This window comes from Antedon mediterranea, chromosome 1 (assembly GCF_964355755.1).
Source record: "Antedon mediterranea chromosome 1, ecAntMedi1.1, whole genome shotgun sequence".
In the NCBI taxonomy this organism is placed as follows: Eukaryota; Metazoa; Echinodermata; class Crinoidea; order Comatulida; family Antedonidae; genus Antedon; species Antedon mediterranea.
The window spans coordinates 39,248,052-39,266,482 of record NC_092670.1 but is presented as its reverse complement, the minus strand read 5'-3'; the positions used below and the strand labels follow the sequence as shown (position 1 = coordinate 39,266,482).

General features: G+C 34.2%; 3 protein-coding genes across 3 annotated transcripts; 1 reads left to right on the top strand and 2 right to left on the bottom strand.

The window, feature by feature from the left end:
* Positions 1–262: 262 nt before the first annotated feature.
* Positions 263–1,625, bottom strand: LOC140039637 (uncharacterized). The gene is made up of 2 exons (XM_072085261.1): positions 919–1,625; positions 263–599 (listed from the first exon to the last, which is right to left on the bottom strand). Exons 1-2 carry the CDS (start codon positions 1,148–1,150, stop codon positions 517–519), a joined length of 315 nt encoding a protein of 104 aa, XP_071941362.1. The 5' UTR covers positions 1,151–1,625; the 3' UTR covers positions 263–516.
* Positions 1,626–3,173: 1,548 nt separating this feature from the next.
* LOC140039506 (mitochondrial inner membrane protein Mpv17-like) lies at positions 3,174–8,558 on the top strand. The gene is made up of 8 exons (XM_072085118.1): positions 3,174–3,298; positions 3,709–3,887; positions 6,187–6,302; positions 7,158–7,250; positions 7,637–7,732; positions 7,906–7,938; positions 8,099–8,151; positions 8,436–8,558. Exons 2-8 carry the CDS (start codon positions 3,818–3,820, stop codon positions 8,527–8,529), a joined length of 555 nt encoding a protein of 184 aa, XP_071941219.1. The 5' UTR covers positions 3,174–3,298; positions 3,709–3,817; the 3' UTR covers positions 8,530–8,558.
* Positions 8,559–8,842: 284 nt separating this feature from the next.
* Positions 8,843–12,522, bottom strand: LOC140063687 (F-box/WD repeat-containing protein 2-like). Its single transcript, XM_072110152.1, has 7 exons — positions 12,457–12,522; positions 11,475–12,056; positions 10,974–11,168; positions 10,627–10,757; positions 10,363–10,455; positions 9,517–9,689; positions 8,843–9,098 (listed from the first exon to the last, which is right to left on the bottom strand). Exons 2-7 carry the CDS (start codon positions 11,965–11,967, stop codon positions 8,843–8,845), a joined length of 1,341 nt encoding a protein of 446 aa, XP_071966253.1. The 5' UTR covers positions 11,968–12,056; positions 12,457–12,522.
* Between the last annotated feature and the right edge of the window lie 5,909 nt (positions 12,523–18,431).

Here is an 18,431-nt window from a genome sequence, read left to right as displayed (position 1 = left end):
ATATCAAACTAGTTTAATAGTGTGGACAGAGCTCCCTTTAAGTTTATAATACAGGACCTTTGTATTAGAAATTAGTTTTAGAATAATAAGTTCTTAATTAATTGAAATATAGTACAAAATAAAGTTATATTAAGTATTTTGTTGGCAAAATATACTTGTTGTATAATGTCAATGGAGCAATCTTGATAACTGTATTGTCTCTATCGTAACAGCTATAAAGATTATATATTGTTTGAAGGTTTGTATGGCGAAATCAGGGAAGAGTGACTCTTCCCTGGTGAAATCATGTTGATAATAAAGTTTGCGGTACACGTTTCGATAAATATACTTCATCGTCCTCAGGAGAGAGAATGGACGTCGAGAAACGCAACAGTTCTTTATCAGAACTATATCTACGTGGTGTACCTCCTTTATGTCAACAATTATAAAGGCTATTTTTTGTAAAACATACCAGGATTTTCAGAAAGCCTACAAACAACAAGCAAAGTATTAAGCAGCCTATTACCTCTGAAAAACTTAATTACATTTCACAAATTTACGACGTCCATTCGATGGTCCAATACCCAAACATACACCAAGAGAAGCAATGGTCGAGGCAACTAAGACACAAGGAAAGAAGATATATGGTTTGGTTAACAATGTAACAATATAATGACACAACAGGTACAGAATAAATTCTAAACCGCCCGATTATATACTGAAATGGAATTAATTTGAAACGATAACGATGAGGAAATCTGTGATGAGAATGAGAAACCAAGATTCTAACCCGGAACCTTCTGCTTGATATGCAGATGTCCTAACCATTATACCATGGGACTTTGGTGGTAGTATAATTTATTTTATTGTATCAAACAACCCAGCGTTATGATACTGGAGTTTTATAAAAACAGCAGCGGAGCAAGCAATGTAAGGTACCTATTTGATGCTTCATTCCAGGTTGCATGTAGTTGAAGTTCAGTGATTCATCCGATGACCGTTGTTTTGTAATTTTCCGCTCTTGAACAGGTTCATGTGGGCCTCTCATGGTTGTTTCCAGTTGTAGGTTAGATTGTGAGGTTGGCTCCTGCTGTGAAGTTATAAAGTCTGATTGTGTTGTCTTCTTTGATGTCGGGGTTGAGTCTGATTCTGGTGTTGTCTCTGCTTCCATAGTTTGTGGTTCTGTGGTCTGCTCTGTAGCTGTCTTTGGTTGTGTGGTCGGCTTTGACTGATGTGTTGTCTTTGGTTGTGATGTAGTTTCTGGTTCGGCAGTTGTCGTCTGCTCTTGTGTGGTTGTCTCTCTCTGTGATGTGGTTGTTTCTCTCTGTGATGTGGTTGTTTCTGTAGTTGTGATTGTCTCATCCGTGGTGACTGATGCTGGGTGTTCTTCTCGATTGCAATAGTCGGTAGAACAACAGTATATGCACCACGAACGTTCCTCATGTGGGTGGCATTGGCCATTGTTATTTTTTGCTTCGTTCCAACACGAATTTCCATTCGAACAAGATTTGGTTATTGTATGTTGACCGTTTTCATCACGAACAGTAGTTTGACAAAGCTGAATAGTATAGAATAATTTCAAATAAAAACAAAAAGAAACGGATTATAATGATGATGATAATGATGATTATGATGATGATGATGATGATGATAAGTAAGTACATTTATTGTCATTTGTAAATATATACAAAAAAATTTACATTGATATGAATTGAACGGTTTCGGCTAACAACAAATAGAACTTAAACTATCCAGGTATTTCTAGAACAGGTTTCGGGGTTGGTAAAAAACTAATCGCGCCGGACACCATCCCAGTATTTCTAGAGAACTGGTTTCGAGGTTGGTTAAAAACTAAACCCCGCCGGATACCATTCCGGTATTTCAAGGTTTCGGGGAATCACAAAAACCTATTAGTTTTTGCAAGTATCAATCTAAATTTGTGACTGTGAGACATAATTTGGAAATGATGGTTGCCAGGATGGTATGGGATCATTTATGATCAATATTGCCTTTTTGAGTAAACGTTCAGCGTACCAAGTACCAATAGAACGTTTGAGGTATAATAACCTAAATATTAATAATGATGATGATGATGATGATGACGACGGCGACAGCGACAACATTGGTGATTAACAAACGTCTATTTTTCCTGTCAAATATGCCGAAGTTCATGAGTTTGACTCATAAAAAAAGAAATGAATTGCACTCATTTTACCATGTTGCATGTTTCACTGTGGGTGTTGCATTGTTCGTTGGTTGATGCGTTGTTGTTGCATACGAAACAGGAAACACCTATGTAAAGAGACAAAGACAGAAGTTAAAATTGTTCTACACTCAAATCCCTTTTCGAAAAGTGAACACTTAGCAACAAAATATAGAAAGCAGATATCCTTCCTATCACAAACACATACTCAGTAAGCCGATCGATCGGACCGTACCCTGTCCCGTCATCTTTCTGAGAATTAATACATTACCTACTATCCGTCTTGCAGATCTGTAGAATCTAGTTGAAAGGGGTCTACTTGTTTTGTCGTCGGCGGCACGGGATCCGTACTTATGTGTGTCCAAAATGAAAAGGTCTTACCTTGAGCAGCGTGTTGACGTAATAAACCAAACACAGCAAATGTTATAGCAAAATATGACATGTCTTTTTTCGGTGTTTGTTTCTCAAAATGACATTAAAAATGTTTACACTTTTCGGTGTCGACTGTCGATGGTAACCAATATCAGGTACTGCTGTACTTCACACAAGAGAGTAATTGCTAACTTAATAAGTTTGCATTTCTTTGATTTGATTTATACAATGCGAGTTATCGTTCCCATTGTTTATTTATTTACAATTATAAAAATAATCAAATTCATTAAATAATTAAATATTTTAATTAAATTTCGCATTGAATATTCGAATCTTTTCCGTAACAATGTTAAATAAAAAATCAATACATCTTTTGACCTTTTATGTTCGTTTAGATATGGCTGTGCTTAGTTATGGAATGTTTTATAGAGTAATAATTGGCAATGCTTTTGATATTATGAAGTACTGTACACTGATCTTGCCATTTGACGTTAACTAAAAAATATTATTTGTTTGTCGATTACGGCCTTCCATACCCAATTTGTTTCACCGGCGGTGGGTGGTACGTGACGTACTTACTCATGCGTGACATTATTGAAATTACATGCAGCAGGCCGAGGAGCAGCTACACATCCGCAGCGCAGCAGCATGCTTCACGTGGTACATGTGTTAGGCCTAGGCCAGGCCAATTCATTTACGCATTGCATTTAATATACAAACTAATATGAATCGTTTATGATATAGGTAAGTAGACAGAGCCGAAATAAATATTTAAACGTAAACAAATACGTACAATACTGTTAATAATAAAATAGTAATACTGTATAATAAATTGACTTCTTTCTACCTAGCTAGAGGAGGCCTCTGCCCTACTACTAGTATAGGCCTAGGCCTAGTCTAGGCTAGCTAGGGCTAGGTAGCTCGATTAGCCGGAGTAGCTAGACTGGGCCTACTTACTACTAGGCCTAGTAGTCAAGTAGAGCCAGTAGGCTAGAAGGGATAAGTAGGTGCCTAGGGCCTAGCCTAATAGCTTCAAGGCTTAGGCCAGAGATAAATTGTTATTCGCGGCAACATTTTATCAGGGTACTACTGTGGCGGAGGGACATTTTGTACCACCAAACCTGGGCAGTCTGTTCTATTTTTTTTTTTTTCAGAAATGTTGATTAACTAATTAACCGTAAACCGTGGCTGATGATTTTGAATATCTTTTGTCTACAAACTACTAACTTTAATATAATATAAGCCTACTGAACAATAACCAGAATGAGACCATTACAACTGTATTTACATTTATTGAAGACACATCCTTACAAAACACAGGCAACTGTTACAGGTAAGTTGTAATTATAGTCATTCAGTACAGACCTGTTGGCACATATTACATTTTTTTTTACCTCAGTAAAACATAAAAGCTATTGATTTGAGTCTACTTTGTCCTTAATTTTAGGAACAAAAAATTGAAATATTATTAGTTCAAAATATCAATTATGATGTTTAAAGCTCTGTCTACACTATCAAACTAGTTAGACAAAAAAAGTGTCACATTTTTTTGTCACATAATGTAAAGACAGAGCTTAGTTTTTGCCTAATATGTTATTATGCAGGGATGTCACCACGCTGGTCGGCGCTGGTCGGCCCCGACCAGCACTCAACATTTCCGACCAGGATTTACAGGCTGCCGACCACCACTATTAAAGTATTATTTATTAATCATTACGATATTTATATTAGGCCTAGGCCTAACTAAAATTCGTACTAAAACATTTTACCTAGCACATCATTAATAACAGACAAGCTAGCCTCATATAGATAAGACAAAAGACTACAGCAAATGTTTCCGTGGTTACGTACGTTACTTTATTTGTAACACAATACCAGGCCTACCCTGCCCTGGTATTCATTGTTACAGCTTGTGAGTCATGGCGAACAACGTGCTACACAGCACATAGTGTACAAGTTTAAAGTTCACATAGCGACCATTCAAGCGTTTTATTTTGCACAGATTAAAAATACAAACAAGTACGCAGTAATTAAAAATGTATAACTACATAGACCCAAACAAAATCATTTTTAATTGCTGAATGTTTTGTCACCCTGCTTTAATTATATTATGTTACTAGTTTTACATTTTTGTACTCTACGAACTATTAAAAAAAATAAAAAAACATGCGCATGGTTCAGTGAGACCATAGAGATATTATAGTGAACATAATATCTCTATGGTGAGACCGGGCAAGTTCGTTCGTTTATGATCGCCGAGCATGGTACGATAATTACACGTCCCTGGGATAACTTCAGGTTGCTGAACTTCAGTTAACCCATAAACACGTGTCTCTGTTCTTGCCGGCCATGCACTACATGCTTGCCGCCGCACAGTTGTGAAACAAAAAATCCGGAATTCGCGAATACGCTAAAAAACTCTCGCGCAAAAGAACACGAACATTATATCGAGCAACAAGTAGTAAGGTCTAGGCTAATAATTTATCTACATTATTTGATTAGGGATTAGGCCTAAATAAAGAAGCGCCCGTTTTTGTGGAATTCAGGTTTTGGGGCATCTATCTATAAGCCTTGGCTAGGCCTAGTGGTCGTAGTGTCTACAAGGCTAGGCCTAAGCCTGACGCGATCTAGGCTATTGCTATTCATTTCGTGAGCGTTTTTTTGTTTTCGCGAATAATAACGGCGACTCCCCGGTGGTACAAGGTTAGGCCTAGACCTGACGCAATTTGTTGTTATTTATTTTCATAATTCTTTATGTTTCGCTGAAATAACAACAAACCCCCGGGGGGGAGGGCGGTACCCCGGGTCCCCCCCCCCCCCCCCCCCGGGAAATTTGCCGACCGGCACTCCAAAAAGCTGGTGACATCCCTGAATGGTAATTCACGTTTTAAAGATAGACTTTTACTTAATAAAATAGTTAAACAAGGCAGTAGAATAGTAGGCTCTGAACAAATTCAACCTGAAGTTTTATATAAGGAATTAGTAATTAAAACATTGAAAATTATTTTAAAAGACCACGCTCATCCTCTGCACTATAAATTTAACAAAAGTCAACGTTGTGACAGACTCCTTCAAAGAAAAATTAAAACAAATAGATATGGAAATTCATTCGTCCCTGCCGCTATACGATTATATAATGAATGATAATATCATTCATTATATAATCGTAAAATCGTATTTTATGCGCTAGTTTTATTTTTTGTAGTATTTTAAATCGACTTTTTAGGATTTTATATGTATATTTTGTATGGCTTTTTTTTTTATCGTATTTTATATTTTATGTACTGTATCCATTTTATATTTGTATGTATTGTACTTTTGAAAAGGCCAACAGAGTTTCCCCATGGGGATAATAAAGTTTTAATTGAATTGAATTGAATTTAGCGCATTTCCAGTCATTAGCCTGGATCTGCAACTAAATATAAATATTTTAATAATGTCTTGTGTCTAATGTCTTGTGTCTAAATTGTATTTGTTGTATTTTAAATAATGTAATAATAATAAACATAACTTGAATGACATTCTGGTTAGGTTTCTTCTGCCATATACTGTACTATACTATGCCTAGTACTTCTATGATAACTAACAATGCCCTATTTATTAAATGCTAGTTGTGTTCTATTTAAATACAGGTGGTCTCTTCTTGATATCAGACATTATTTCTCAGCAATTAATTGAAAAGAAAGGACTGAAGTCTCATGATTTCATCCGTACACTGCGGCAAACAGCAGTAGGATTCATTATCACAGTAAGCAACTATGACAATGCATAATATTACAGATAGACCTTATCACATTGTTTTAAGCCCAACACTTTAAAAACAAACACGACTCACACATAACAACTATTAATGAGAGGAGGCAGCAAAGTAATAATCTTTGCCTCCTTATTTCATTGAAAGACACCTTCCCTACAATTTGTGACGTTTTGTAAAAATAATACATATATATTACTTTAAAAACATTAAACCAGGTCATTCCTTGTCTTAAATGTACGTTTTATGGTAAATTATGATAAAAAGTGAGAAACAATGCACTACCTAAGTAGCTCGCGGCGACTGACCTCTCGTGGACGGTCTTTAGGCCTAGCCTAGCTAGGCTTAGTTTTGTAGGCCTAGTTGGTAAACATCGGTAACGTACGAACATCGTACGCTAGCTATATACCTAGCCTGACGTTGTATAGTTGCTGCATTAATTGTCTTTCTATTTTTGCCAGACTCCGTTAATACAAATTGAGTCTTTAATTTGTTTTGACCTCACGATCGATCGAAAAGTGGGTGAATTACAGAAGAAAAACAGAAATATCAATCCGCGCGCAATGCATTTTGGGATTTATAGCGGGCCGCTATAATTATTAGAATCAACTTATTTTTCACATTTTTAACCATTTAAAGACGAAAAAAGTTATCGCAATAGGACCATATAGTATTATTTTTACATTAAATATAGTTTGTGATCTTAAAATAGATCTAAAAAATGTAGGGAAGGTATCTTTAAGGTAAGCATTAATATTAGAAAAATTATATTGTGCATTTGTGCAGGCATATGAGCTGTAATTCCATACAACAATAGGCCTTAAAAAAAAGAACTAATTTTCATTTCAGGGTCCACTAATATACAAGTATTATAAAACACTAGAGAAATTCGTAGGTGGTCATGTCATGGTTCAACCAATCAAAAAGATGATAATAGACCAGGTAAGAATACAACAGAAGTTTTGAGAAATTGAAAGAAAATGACATTTGCCGTATCAGGGCCAATCTGGGTTATCTTTGGATTTGTTTTTATCTCCTGCACAAAACTTTTTAGTCCCTTTCTCCTTGTTTTTTACCAACCAAAAATCATAACTTTTTGCCAGAAATGTTTTTAAACCATGATGCACATTTAAATCATGTTTCTACAGTTTATTATAAATCTTGAAGTCATTTGCTTGTGCTTCCTATTAATTATATGTGTGGTTATTCATAATTGCAGTAGAGTATCATAATTAAAGTTATTGTTAAAAACTTGTACAGTACAGTATATACAATATAATTCTGCAAATTTCTTATCACTTAACTAACATTTAACATATTTTCTACAGACTTTGTTTGCTCCCTCCTATATTTGTATGTACTTTGCTGTAATTGGATACACAAGTGGGATGGACACAACACAAGTTAAAGAAAAACTGCAAAAGGTTTACTTCATTAAGCCTCTTCCTCCCTCTCTCCCTTCAGCTGATTGATGTGGTGATATTTATATTTATCAATATTTTACTGTATTTTATAGGCTCATAACAAAGAATACACAAATACACATACCCTGTTTATACATGTCATGATCATAATATTATGTTTATTTAATTTACAGGATTTCAAATCTACAATGATAATGAATTGGAAAGTAAGTTCAATTTAATATACACTATACAGTTTAACAGATGGTACACAATAAAGATGTATACAGTTTAAATATACAGTTTAACAGATGGTTTGATTTCCTATTTTTTTAATTTAGTTAATTATTCTTAAAAAGTAATTCTTAACATTCTCCTTTTTTCCAGGTTTGGCCATTTGTACAAATATGTAACTTCTACTTCATTCCTCTACAGCACAGGTTAGTATTGTAGGAGATGAGTTTGATAGCTGTTTGTGGGTCTCTTATCACTTTGGGGTTTCCTAAAGGCCCCTTTCATTTCATCTTCTTTAAATTTGTTTTACTCTTTTTTTTGTTATGTGTATTATTTTTTTTTTAATGAGATGAATAAAAGAGATAAACAAAAAATTACAAATAGGGTGCACTTCTAATAATGGTAACAATATGTTTAAGCATGCACATTAATTAAAAAAACAGAAAGTGTGCCAAATCTGTTTAATTTATTCTGTTTGTTTTGCTTAAAGAGCGATAACAACAAACTCTGTTGCTGTTATTTGGAATACCTATCTGTCATGGAAAGCAAACGCAGTTAAGAATGACGATGTAACATCCCAATAGGTATAATGTTGGAACAATGCCAAGTTACGCACAGATCATGTGACAATAAAGAAGTTTAAAATGTGAGTTATCTTTACGCCTGGAAAATTTGCATAAAGCGTTTTGTGAATCGGATACTGCACAGTACTTGCCATTCTAACATCCAGTCTTATATTCCTGAATTAGAATTGGCATAATAATTTATTTTTGTATACAGCATTAACCTTGCCAGTTTGGAGTATGAAAGTTCGTTGATCGATTTTAGAACAGTGTATTTACTTTGATCAAGGGCAACTGGTACTGGTACTAATTATAATAGTAGTGCTTGTTATTTTTACCATTTAACCAATAAAATAGAATGGTTTACATTTACAACAGCAGCAAAAACTAGACCGCTTTCAGGTTTGTGATCCCATCCATCGAGCCATTTATCGGCTCCAATAGTCAGTATTTTGGGTACCCCTAAGTGGAGTTCATTTATGTGTTTTGATATTATGTGGTTGTTGAATCGGCACAGTACAGTGAATCCTCTGTAAAAAGCTCCAAGGCCAAACATTGAGCCATAGCCAAGAAGGCAAGGTAGTTCACATCTGTCATTGGAAGAACATTACACATTTTAAGCATCATTACTGTATTTGAAACAATGAACTTTTAATTTTTCTTAAGCTATGTCTACACTATCAAACTAGTTTACAAATGTGCCTAAATATGGTACATTTTTTTCTCGCATAAAATTTGATAGTGATAGTGCAGAGCTTTAAAGTTAAAACAGCCGTAAATAACTTGATGCAGCAGATTCAAGTTTTCAGTCAAAATGTGCAATTCTTTTGTTTGGTATCATTAAAAAAATTTAATTTAAATTGAAAAATAAATATATACTGTACATCAAATTTAAGGATAGTGTAAAGCACTAGCTAGACATTGACCAAGTAATTTGCAGGTTACGTTTTGTCCTAACTGTAGTGGGACAAAGCATAGAGGTAATGTAGCTAGTCATATAATACTTACGAGTTAATCATTTGCAATGTTTCAAAGTTCCAGAAATTGACACACTTATCCCATGCACATATTACTATGTTGCCATCAATCTTGAGGTATGGTTTATTCATTGTAATATCCCTACCAGTATGCGATTTTAAAGATACAGGCTGAGGTGCATAATCACTCGATAATGACCAGATCTATAAAAAAAAGCATTTTTGTTTTGTGTGCTTTATCAAATTTGTCTGGTTCAATTTGTTTAAAAAGTTGCTTAACCCTTTGAAGAGGTTTCTAACCCAAGTGACTGAGGCTAAATAAGGTATTTTTTAATAGGTTTAGGAAAAATAAATACATTTTTATGACTGTAACTTTCTGCAATTGTTGATTTTATTATGTGAAATGTTTTGGCCTTCCAATAAATAAATAATTTTTTTGCAATTCAGTGACCAAAGAGTCAACCTGTACGTATACGGGCCTCGCGTCCTGGAACAGTAAATTACCCCGTATGGCCACGTCTTCAAAGGGTTAAGCACAAAATGATATATAAAGATGGTTTTGTGCAACCATTGTAAAATAAAATTTTAAATGAAGTACATTATTGTATAGGTAAATAATAGTATGCAAAATAAAGTTTAAAAAAAAACCATGCGTGACCATTATTTTTACATTTTTCATACAGTACACGTTCTAGTAATTTTATTACATTTTATTAAATTAATGTAGAAAATTAATCAAAAGTTCTTTATATAAGTAATATACTGTAATGCCTAGTGTATAATATGAAAATGTAGGATGTGAAACAATTATCATGGCTATGTTGTTCTATGTGGCTGAAGAAAATGTTGAAACGTAACCAGTTAAACATAAACTTGCCTTGATAACGTTTGTAGTCCATTCTGCACCCAAAATCACCACTTCCCCTTGCCGATGATAAAGTGAATTGGTCTTACACCTTTCAACTATTACCTAAATTAATTAATAACAATAACTTCAATTTTACAGTAAAGACCATCAGAATTGCAGGGGACAATATATCGTTAAATGAACATTCAAAAGGAATAACACATTGTCTTGTATCTTGATACTAAACTTTTATTTGTTTTGGGAATACACTACAATAATTAAAACAAAACTTACATTTTTTACCCAGTCTTCACAGACAAACGTTTTAAGACATTGGTTTGAATTCAAACTCCAAACTTTGATTGTACAGTCACCCGAGCCACTGACAATTATTTGTGCTGTGACATCAAGATCTACACAGAAAACTGTAAGTAACAATACATTAGTGTCAACATTTTCATTTCTTGCCTTTTTACAATCATCATCATTTTAGGTTTTTAACGATACTGTAGTACAGTAACAGTAAGCTTCAATTCAATATTAAGTAGTACAGTTTTCACCTTTCATAACTGATTTGCATATCCCATAATATAATCTCAATGGTAAGGAATCGAATTAAGCATGCATGACCGATTTATTACCTGCTGATGTGTGACCAACGTACATTCTAACATTACTGCCAGTCTCCATATCCCATAATCCAACAGTACAATTATAAGAGGCTGTTACAAGTTGATTTCCAACAAATTTGATGTCTGCACAACTGTGTGTCTGAATAACTTTCTTGCATTCATTATTATTGACGTTCCAAATACGCACTGTCAAGTCATAGCTACCTAAGCATAAAATGTCACAGTAATCCAAAATAGTCTACTTAAATCTAAAATATGTTTAGAGATTTTATAAGAGTACAGAGGCCTGTAGTTAGGTTTGTCCATAAAAAATAAGCAAATGGATTAAAAACATTACTGCAGTACTAATTTTACAGCAAAAATGAATGCAGATTCAATCTGCTGTGGCTTCCATTTTGAAAAACACAATGTGTATTACACATTCCACATGTATGGAATAAACAATTTGAAAATGCAACATAGCATGATGCACGTTCAAGTACAGTTAAGAAAATTAAAGTCTTTATTTACCAGACACTAGAATGCCATTGGCATAATAGATTGCTGTAATTATTCCAGTGTGCCCTTCCAACAAATTCCATTTAAAAGAACACCTATTTGTTAAAGCTTTCATTTTTTCTGTGAGACTCCGACACATGGTCTTCCAATAGTGTGCATTTTTGTCAGTGGCGGCATATTTCTTGTTGAAGCCGAGGTTATGACAGGCAGCCAACCAAATCTTTGCACATCCATTCACTACATCATTCCATTTTTTGCTTACAAGACAACATGTTTTTAAAGAATCTATATCAAGCCATTTAATGACATGATAGGAGATTTCTAGGGGTAACAATTTAAGGAAATCTCTTTGCATCAGAGTTTGTAGCTCAGATAAGTAGGTAAGTTGGGCAGGTCCGCAGATATCAATTAACAACTCAAGGGCAGTGCATTTTTGTCTGTCGGACAGTCCTGAAAATGATTGTAACATTGTTGTTTTCCAACGGTCAAACTCTTCACTCTCCATAATTGTAATCTATCAACAAGACTTAGAAAGTGCAACTACTAGGACTTCTTGTGATCCTTGTGCATGTCCAAATTTCTTCTAGTGACATTCTGAGGCACACAGAGAGCAAAAAACATAATATTATATTGCTGGTGTGATGCCGATGGTGTTAGATTCTCAGCAGTAGTTCAGTTGTAAACGATAAAGGTATACTGTAGTTATAAGTAGCCCTATAATATCTACTATTATAGTATTCTATTAGTTGGTACTATAGCAGGGAGTTGTTAGGTTTGTCAAACTTCCCGCTGGTATTACTTTACTGTAGGCCAGTTCCTTTACTTATTATTAGCAATAGGTATAACTCTATGTCTAGCTAGCTAGGTAGTAGGCTGCCTACACTACACAGCTTGGCTTAGTAGTACAGTAGTAGCAGCCCAGATTACAGTAGAAATCTTAAATGTATAGCCCTTAATTAATAATATTAATAATACTAATTAATACTGTAAATACTAGCTCTACTCGACGAGTCACGCAGTACAGGGATTTTCCACTGTGTGCACACGTGTGATAAATTCACGATTTGTGCACGTGACGACGATGGACGATTGCCTGCCCTCTATTGACTTAACCAAAAAAAAACCCAAAAGTAAAACCGGATATATGCTGCCCTCTATAACCAAATGTACCAATGTCACGAATTATTAACTACTATTTTTTTTCCTTTTTTATTTTTTGTTTATGTAATTTTCATATGAAAATATCTGATTTAGACCCACTTTTTATGTACTATTTATTTTCTTAAAGTTTTCCGCCGTACTTGTTTTACAGTTTTTTGTTTACCTATTCTCGTTGCGGCAACCGTTTCAAATGAATAAATATTAAATAAGTAGGCACAACCGCTATATTACTACAGTATACAGCACGTAGTATATAGAACTTAACCGAATTCATTTACGTCGCCTGTCACTCCCATCCACCGACTCGACAGATGAGAAAAGGATATTGCGTAGGAGGCAAAATTATCAAATTTTCTTCGTAATTTACACATTTTATTTATTGTATAATGATCATCATTTATTCACGCTACAGCAAATTCGTCGTTGTCGCACTTTGAAAGTGGAGCTTTACTCGCATGTACGTATCGAGTGATTTTTTTGGCCTGGTTTCATTAATCACACTTTTTTTCTTTTTCTTGCGTAATAACGCGGCATTAAACGATATTTTTGTCGTCGGGCCAAAATGTGTATTTTGTTAGTACAGTAGGCCTACTCTTTTTTCGTCACTAAATTAAAAATTAAATGACAATTTTTTTATTTTACAAAAAAACAAATACATTTCAGTCTAAAGATAACGATTACTGATTACTGAGTACTGTATTTTGAAAAAAACGCAATAAACAAACCGCCCACGCCGATTGTTGTCAACAAGGCATGACTTTTCGTAACCTACTTCTAGTCCTTAATGTTTAAAAACAGATTTTTAAGAACTTTATGCAGTTATCGTACGCTTAAGCTTGGTTCCCACTAACGACGCAAGAACGTAACGTAACGCAACGTAAATGATTTGACCACTCACAAGCGATGGAGTATTGAAACAGTGGCTTTTCATTGGTCAACTCGCTTGCGTTGCGCGTACACTTCCTTGCATTTGCGTCCCTAGTGGGAACCGGGTTTAGGGCGGTTTTTATAAAAAACAATGCCGCGTGCGCCAAGTTATGGTATACATTCCCTGTGTATACACGCAACAACCTATACAAATTATAGATACAGTAGATAGACCTGTGCAATCAGAGTATGCCTATTTTCAATCGTTAATTAGATAGAGGGCGAAAATGTCAAAACTATATTCTCTACAATAAACTCCTCTTGTAAATTAATCTCTGACGTCATTCACGCTAGAAATATAGTTTTCAGGTCATTGTTTTTGTAATTGTATTTTAAAAACTCTTGCTGTATAAGATAACATGTGTCCTCACCTGGTCGTTAATTCACTTTATTTACCTATAACGTTATTATAATAATCCCAATTACCCTAACCATGACGTCAGTACCCTATGTGACTTCTATTTTATTAAAGTCCTATTTTTATTTCGTCAATTATTTTAGCAAAAGACTGAGAGCGTATGGCGTAGTGTGTTCTTGCTGTATATAGATAGACGGTAAAATCGTCCGCAACGGTCAAAGGTCAATCATAGCATTAGATAGATTAACTGTACACATGTATGCTTTTGAAAATGTAAGACAAAATGTATAATTGTATTATAAATAATCAAATCGTGTGACAGGTCTTTGAAATTCAAAGTTAAAAATAGCAAACACCTGGGTAGCTAGGAAATGATAACACAGAGACTATTGATTGTTTCTGCAAGATTAGGGTCAGAATGTAATTATGCAAATTTAAAAGGGTAGAATATATTATATTATTATTTTCACAAATAATTTGTCCCTAAAGGTTGGTTCCCAACGCAACGCAAGGACGTAGAGTCAAGTGAGTTGACCAATCACAAGCGATAGCTTATTTGAACTGTCGCTTGTCATTGGTCGACACACTTACGTTGCGTTTACGTCCTTGCGTTGCGTCCTAGTGAGAACCAAGCTTTATTTTATTTTATTTTTTATTTTATGTCTTTAGGCAATGTGGCCAAGGATTACCAATAGTGAATTAATCACTGTCCTATCAGATAGGTGGTAATCCCCCTGATACATGGGCTATTGTGTGAACCAGTTCACCGGGGTAACCCCCTACTCTTTTTCGAATAATGAACTGGGTTCTTTAAAGTACACACAGGTTATAACTGTGTACACTGGACCTACGGTTTATAGTCCTTATCCGAGAAGACTTGTTCCACCACCAGAACTAGGAGCGAGTCGGCCTCGAACCCTTGCCGATGTTGTTGTTGGCTCTTTAGGTACGGTAAACGGCGCCCCTGTCTTAACCGCTCGGCCATATGACTCGCTCATTAAAGTTATTAATATAAAATCAATTATAAACCAACTAATACTTCTTACTGTATAGTATATGCTGTAGTGTTATTTTAGATTGGCTTGTGAGTTATAGTAATCCTTCCATTTCCATAGCTACACTAGGCCTACTATTTATACTCTTTTTATATGAGAAACCAGTAATTTCCGATTCAAAACCCTCATATATTCTTACTCAGGATGGGATTATTATGAACCATTTTGTTGCAAGTCGTCAAATAATTATTGTGTTCTCTTATATGTTCGATTTTAAATATACAGTATTTCAAAATTCCTAGATCTTTCAATTAAGGTACTGATAACAACTAAATCGTGTAGGGCATTATCAAACAATTCCAGATTTTTTCAAATACGTGAAGTCAATCCGTATACTAAAGTAATAGTTTTAATAATAAAATAATTTATTTGAAACTACCGTACTTTATAACAAATATTAAGAGGGACGTGTTTATTTGGAATGTGGATTGTAGGCCACCAACAAACCCACACAAAGTGGCTAACCATTCGTTTAATCACCCACCTATTAGGTTAAGTGCCATTAACCTATCTAACTAAATTGTTTTAAACAACTTTAGAATTAAGTTAATTTATAAAGATCGAGTAGTACACGATGTGGCACCAATGATCAGGCACCAAGATAAATCGTTGTAATATAGCTTCTCATAACAACCCCGCCCCAAAAAAAATATTTTGGATATCATCCTCAAATGTTGAGGGTGTGCAAAATGTGATTTACTCAGTCTCAGATGTATAGTCGCAATCGGTCCTAGACCTCTTGTGTAATCTAGTGCTACCGGTTATGCTGTAAAATAAAATAGTCTGTAGGTGTAACATAACAGGTAAACTTCTAGTCAAATGTTCTATTCTTGCATCTTTTCTATACATTCTACGAAAAAATGTGTAGGCCTATGTGTGCTAATCATTGTAAAGCCATGCTCACGTACTAAATTTGATGAACCGGAGTCGGCAGGTGGGGCAGACATATATCTTGATGTTTGATAGAGTATAAGTCGTCCTGAGAAGAAAAAAAAAACTCTTTTACGACGAAGATTGTCAAAGGAATTGAAATACCCACGCATGTTTAATTCCCTATCTTATTTAACGTCAGCATGCGTAAACCTCAAAGTAATTATCAACTCCCATGAGGTAATCGGTAAATATTGGTTCTGCAAAAGATTACTTAATAATACATTGAGAGTTGCGATTGTAGATAGTTTATAAATCTAAGTTGACTTCGATTGAGGAAGATGTTAACGTTACTGAGGATTTAGTTGCTGGAATGAAATTACATGTAATTGGAAAAGTGCCAATTAAAATATCGAGTAAAATGGGATTTTAAGATTACGCTAAGAAAGAGCGTACAGCCGTTATTTATCAGCGTTGTCATCATCACGTCACAGCTCGTCTCTGTAAATTAGCCTTAATACTAAGAGAACGATAGACATGTTTTATCCAGAACAATTTTTATTAGTTTATATAATATAGGCCTATAATTTAATCTTGCGGACGATTTATTTTCCAAAATTAAGAGTGTGTGACATGATGACATGTCAATGTGCTACTCATTTTAGAACTGTAAAAAAAAAAATTACATTTCTAGTTTACTAGATTCAGTTGCGAGGTCTTCTAAAGTTTAAAACTCCATGAGGCCAGTAACTCCACAAGTTGCAATTAACACGGCCCTATATATAGATCAAGATATGGCCAGGTGGTAGCGAGAGGCTTGTGACTGCGAGTAGTTACGAGTTCGGAAACTGGCATTTGAGATGGTTTGATTTTACAGATACTTCAAGTTATCACCCGCTACAAATAATACAATATTAATACAAAGAGTTTATTTAACCTACTTTATTTAATAGTAGGCATAATTTTATATCAATCAGTATAATCTTGTAAATTATATAACTAAATTGTTTTGTTTTCGTTATTATTTACTAAATTATCTGCACTCAATTTTCAGTTAATTGAAAGATGTTCATAAAGATCCGAAAAATAAAGAGACAAAGATACTCTAATAGGCCATAAATACTATCTTATGTAATTTTTAACCAGGTAGGTCTACAATTTATGTTCTTAATTTAAAGACAATGTAACTCAATCGATGATATTTACAAAATATTAGAATGGTTTTTTTTAGTGGGTGCGTCCCATATTTATTATTTCCATTTTATACATAAACCACATATAATTATTCATTCTTATTGTGTACACGACGATCAGTTGACAATTAATTTTATTCGTGTTACCTATATTCGTTCGTGACAACGCATCTAAGACAGAATGACGACGTGTTACTCAATTAAAACAATTAGAGTACGCATAGACACGCGCAATTGATCGTAAATCTGTTGAATGTATAGATTAGAAGTTATCGAATGCCTATGCAAGCGGCAGTTGATAATACCTGATTGAAATTTACATACGAACTAATTATGTTTATTATAACTTTGACTAATGAATTGACTTCTTGTATCATGTAACATTTTGAACGTTCTCACACACTAACGATAGCGGTTGCGGTAACCAACAATAATAAGCAATTATGGAAGCGAATATTTAAATAATAATAATAATTCAACATTTATTAATTTCTGTCTATAAATAATATATAAGTAAATAGGCTTTATTATACCTCGATGTTGAAAATTCATCACGGAAAATCTAGCAAATCCAAGTTTCTCCCAGTTGCGTATAATAGATAATTAATAATAATTATCCATGTATTTGTGAATATTTTATTTCGTCGAAAAAATCTAAACCATCTTTAACATTAATTTTCAAAAATTAGACACCCAGAAGGTTGTTTGCAAGACATGTCAGTTGTATGCGTACACTGATCCATTACATTAATACGTAGGTGTTAACCTATAACATTATTCAACTATAATCTTTGCTATAAATCTTGCTAGACGAGTGTAATAAAAATGTCTTATGCGCACATAACGGCACCATGATTTGTATATTATTTTAAACCTTGAACGTTAGAAGGAAAAGGGGAACAGTGTGTTACTTTTCAACTTATTTTTTACCATAGGTAAGGTATTTTACCATATCAGAATATGATATAATGTAGACCAATTTTCTTAACATTTTCCATTCAAATGTTTACGGATATTAATTGAGTAAATAGCTTACATAGAGCAGCTACTTAAACTCTTTAAATTATTCTTTAAAAAATCAATGATGACTGTACATTCTCTGATTTATTAAAGAGAGATGCACTGTTTACTCGAACTCAATTATTGATTCTGCCAACGACATGTGTAATCCAATTTATATCCGAATTATGGATATATATGTAGTCCCTGGAGAATAGGTACCGTACTCAAAAATCAATATTAATACAATGGTATATTTCTCTGTGTGAGGTATGTGTTGTGAGGTCTGCTTGTCGTCTGTCTGTCTGTCCATCCTATCTGCACGCATTGATCAATATTTATTAAGAAAGTTGACGCGTTTTGACACGGGTGTTACCGTAAGTTTCTTTGTTTTTCTGTAGTATAG